Source organism: Emydura macquarii, unplaced genomic scaffold (genome assembly GCF_026122565.2).
Source record: "Emydura macquarii macquarii isolate MOO-44397 ecotype Brisbane River unplaced genomic scaffold, CSIRO-AGI_Emac_v2 contig_2595, whole genome shotgun sequence".
Classification (NCBI taxonomy): domain Eukaryota; kingdom Metazoa; phylum Chordata; order Testudines; family Chelidae; genus Emydura; species Emydura macquarii.
The window spans coordinates 1-4,770 of NW_027132732.1; the positions used below are offsets into that span (position 1 = coordinate 1).

Genomic DNA, 4,770 nt, shown 5'->3' on the forward strand with positions numbered 1-4,770 from the left:
CAAAGAACGAGCTGATGCCTGTGAATCTGCCGGATCACACACCCCAGACAGCCCTGCTAGGAGAGCCGGGTTCCGGAGACGCCGCCTTGATCATCAGCAACATTGTATCTCTGGGATTTTATACTGAGCAAAATTGCCTTCAATCGGCGTCGGACCGTCCAGTTCTCAGCTACCGTTGCACCCTTCGCAACCCCCCCTCCCCAATTCTCCTCATCAGGCCTCGCACTCCTGGTACCTCAGCTTGTTGCAGGCACCGTGTGAAGCGTCGGCAGCAGATCCCACGATTCCTCTGTGGTTGTGAAACAAACTCACTTCCCCTCCGAGGGCCCGGGGCACCAAACCCACGTGAGAGACGCGCCAGGAACGGACGAAGCCCTGACCTTGGATTCTGAGCCTTACCCGCACACGCACGCGCTGGTTCTTTTCCCCCAGCGCACGAACATCTCATTCTTCCATGACCGCCCTGCAACAAGCTTTCCCGAGTCCCAGGGACTCCTCTTGAAACCCAGGAAGAGAACCTGCACAGGCTGGGGCTGGATTGAGACTGCACGTGGTTCCCCCATAACCTCCCTGTCAGGTGCTTGTGATACGACCCTACGACCCGTGCCCAGGGCAGCCAACTGATAATGCCAAGGTCAGGGCAGGCTGCAAAAGGATAGCAGATTCTCCCCATGCTGGTGGGTGACACTGAAGCCTGGCTTCCCAACCAGCCACGAACTGCTTCTGATTTCCCCACACTGGATATCACGAAGCCAGGCCGCAAATGCCCACAGCCCCCTTTACTGCATTTCAGCTCCAGGCTCCCAAATCAGCACCAGGTCCAGCAAAGAGACCAGTTACTTAAACTCTCTGCTCTTTGCTAAAAGGTTCCCTCTGACCCCAAGGGGTCAGCCACAGCACCAGAGCAATATAAGCTTGGATCTTACCTAAAATACCACGCTGCCAGCCAATCCTTTAGTGTCTAACCTAAAGGTTTATTGTGAAAAGAAAGAAATAAACCATGAGAGAAATGTTAAAGGGTTAAAGTAAATCACAGATATACAAATGATTAAAAGTCCATATACTTCAGGTTTCTGGAAGAAATGTGGAGTTGCAGGCTTGTGTAGTTCTCTCTGGTTCACATCAGTAACCTGGATGGGTCTAAGTCCTTCAGTTCAGTTGCAAGATGAATTGGTCTAGAGATAGGTGTATGTCTGCAGACTGGACAGGAGCAAAGACAAAGATGGATCCTGTGGTTTGATCTTATAAACCCCCTCCCCCGGCCATGCGGCCTGGGGGCAGTCACACGACCCAAAATGGAGTCCATAGTCACATGGGCCAATCCTGGTGACTCCTCCGGTGTACCTGGGGGTCCATAGTCACATGGGACAGTCCTGATGCTTCATCAGGTAGGCTGCCTGCAATGGAGTCCAGAGTCACGTCAGCAGGTTCTGGTGACTCAGTGGTGATGCTGGCCTCTCCCTCAGGGCCCCTCGCACCTGGGAATGCCTTAATGGGCCATTACACAGGCCATTGTTCTGCAGCCTTCCTAGCTGGGGTGTTGCCCAGGCAGAGCAGTTTGAAACACAGATATCTCAAATCCATCTATAACTTCCATGTCACATATCACACATGAACATAAGTAATATTATCTTACTTAGCACATTGTAACCTTCCGAACAGTACCTGACATGGCCTATCCCACATGGATTATGATGATTCTGCCATGCTGATGTCACCCAATAGATTAAAACATTTTATTAGAAAATGTTTAAGCACAAAACAATAAAGCGATAGTCAAGGTTCAAAAAGCACAGCAATACAGCATCGGGGATGACACGCGGTGGGGGGGAATGGGGGCTGATCGAGGATGAGCTGTGGCCCGTGGGAGGGGCTGGGGGTGTGGGGCTTGAGGGTTGCAGGAGGGTGTGGGGGATGCTATCCAGCGTGGGGGGAGCGTCTCTGGGAGGTATTGCCAGGGAAGGCGAGTGAGTCCATGTGTGGGGGTGGAGGTCTGGGGAGTACCGTGGCGTACGGGGGGGGGGGGGGGATATGTGGATTGGGGGACGCTATCTATGGTGGAGGGGATCCCTGGGAGGTTGAGGAGGAGGGTCCCTGGGGGGTATTTGCTAAGGAGGGCGAGTGAGTCCCTGTGTGGGGGTGAGAGTGGAGGTCGGGGGAGGGCGATAGGAGATACATGTGTGGGCATGAGGGCACATTTCAATGCAATGCACAGTAAAGTCATTGGGGGCAGGATCCAGCAGGAAAGAGAATATATGGGGCCATAGGGGCTGAAATTACTAAATGCCCCCCCACTCAAGCCAGCCCGCATGACAGTGCTGATTTCTCTCTCCTCTCTGCCTGCAGGGTTCGGTCTGAATCACATCCCAGCCTGCAGGATGCAGAACCTGTGAGCCAGGCCTGGCCCTGCTGACTGGTTCCTCCCCCCCCCAACTCAGCCTGGCCACTTCAGGAGATCAGAAATCATCAGACGGCCTAGGACATCCTGCACCCGATGCTGTGCTCCCTTCCCACACCTGACGGGGTGAGGGGATTTGGCCCCTGCTGCAGGAGTTCTCACCCCACATCTGCCCACCCCCTGCCCAGCAATTAATTCTGTCCCCCAGCCCCCATCATCACCCCCCATCGACCCCCAGCACCCTCCGGCGGGACACGGGGGGTCTGTCTGCGGCCATGACTGCCCCAGCCTGCTTCCCTCTGGCTCACAGCACAGTGGGTGTGACGTGATGGGGGTTGCCCCGTGGGACCGCGCCCCTGCTGCCGGCGGCAATCACCTCCTCTGGGCTGGAGGAAAGAGGGGACCCTTGGGGGGCAGGGCCCAACCCCCAGACCAGCCCTGACCCCGGCAGCGGGGTTTAGAGAAAAGCCCGACCCCCGAGGATGACTTTGGGGGAGATTCTCTCTGGAAAAGCAGCGTCTGCTCAGGGGCCAAGTGGGGGAAACCAAGCGCTGGCTCCCCCTGCGCAGTGAGGACCCCCCGCCCCCAGAGCAGCCGCACCCCACATAGGGTCCCTCCCACCAGGTGGAGATTTGCACCTGGAACCAACCGAGCAGCGGCCCTGAGGAGCAACCCTACAATAACAAACCAGCCCATCCACAGCCCCAACACCCAGGGTCGGGTGAAAAATGGGCTCCCGGCAGGTGACATTCGGCCCCTCCCCCTCAGGTGATCATTCGCCCCTCCTCTCTCATGCCGCTTCTGGAGCAGGAGAGCCCCCCACCCCCGGGGGGAACCAGCTAGAGCCCTCTGACACGCAGGACAGATCCATCCAACGCTGATCAGCTTTTCCCCATCTCTCCCCCATGCAGCCGGCGAACAGCTCCCAGCCCGCGTCCGGCTCCGAGGAGCAAACCTTGCCGCGCCCAGCTCCGCATCGCAGGGCAGGGCAGGGACCGGGCCCGAAGCATGGATCGCGCTGCCGCCGGCCCCCGCAGCTCACCCGCTGCCCGCCGCGGTGCTCACAGAGGCGTTGACTCGCTGCTCCTTGGCTAACGCGCAGACTCCAGGGGGTTGCGAAACCTCGGCCGAGTTTAGTCCTCAGCGGCGCGGAAGGTCACAGAGCGTCACATGGCCCGGGGGGGGGGAGGGGGAACAGCTGAGAGCCCCCCCGCACCCACGGCCTGGGGGCAGCATGGCCTCTGGGCAGCGCCTTCTGGGGGGTGCAGCGCCGGAGCCACGGGGGAGCCCCGTGCAGTCAGGGGGAGGTGGGGAAAGGTCTCTGTGAAAGGGAGTGAGGGCCGGGCCCGGGTCCCTGCTGCCAGGCTCCATGGCGGGGGGGGGAGCGCGGCTGAGCTGGGTTAGGTTCTCCCCTCCGGACACCAGGTGGGCAAGGGGCCCAGCACCGAGGAGGAGCGGATCGGGGCTGCCCTCCCCTCCCGGGGTTTGCAGAGCCAGAGGGTCCCAGGGGTCCGGCTCCCGACCCCGCAGCCAGGGCGGCCGGACGCACCGGAGCCGATTCTCACTGGGCGGGCTGGTCAGCCGTCGCCAGGGCAGCCGTGGGGCCAGCCCCTCGAGTGTGGGTCCGCTGATGCCTGGCGAGGGTGGAGCTGCGGCTGAAGCCGGCCCCGCAGATGGCGCAGGGGTAGGGCCGCTCCCTGGTGTGGATGCGCCGGTGCCTGCTCAGGGCCGGGTTGTTGCGGCAGCCCTTCCCGCAGTCGGGGCACGTGTGCGGTTTCTCTGCCAGGTGGGTGCTCTGGTGCAACAGGAGGTCCGAGCGCTGCACGAAGCCCTTCCCGCAGTCGGGGCAGGTGTGGGGCTTCTCCCCCGTGTGCAGCGCCCGGTGCATCCTGAGGCCGGAGCTCTGGCCGAAGCGACGCCCGCACTCGGGGCAGGCGAAGGGCCGCTCCCCGGTGTGGATGCGCCGGTGCCGGGTCAGGTGCGAGTTGTCGCGGAAGTCCTTCCCGCACTCAGGACACTGGAAGGGCCGCTCACCCGTGTGCACTCGGCGGTGGGCAACAAGGTGGGAGTGGCGGATGAAGGTCTTCTCGCACTCGGGACACCGGTGGGGCTGGTAGGCCGGGCAGGGCCCCTGGGGCGGTGCTGCACTCTCCCCCCCGTAGGCTTGCCGGTGGGCGACAAGAGCCGAGCGGGTGCTGAAGGTCTTCCCGCAGTCGGGGCACTGGGGGGGGGTCTCCCCGGTGTGCACTCGCTGGTGGATGACGAGGGTCGACCTCCGGCTGAAACTCTTCCCGCAGTCGGGGCACGCGTGGGGCTTCTCCCCGGTGTGCACCACCCGGTGCTTGCTGAGACCGGAGTTCTGACTGAAGCGA

At 61.3% G+C, this 4,770-nt stretch overlaps 1 protein-coding gene across 1 annotated transcript; it reads right to left on the reverse strand.

Annotated features, from left to right (window-relative positions):
• Positions 1-3,845: 3,845 nt before the first annotated feature.
• Positions 3,846-4,766, reverse strand: LOC137163517 (zinc finger protein 154-like; the record flags this gene model as incomplete). Its single annotated transcript, XM_067563784.1, has 1 exon — positions 3,846-4,766. A coding segment is annotated over one exon (807 nt), but the record flags the coding sequence as incomplete, so codon positions are not given.
• Between the last annotated feature and the right edge of the window lie 4 nt (positions 4,767-4,770).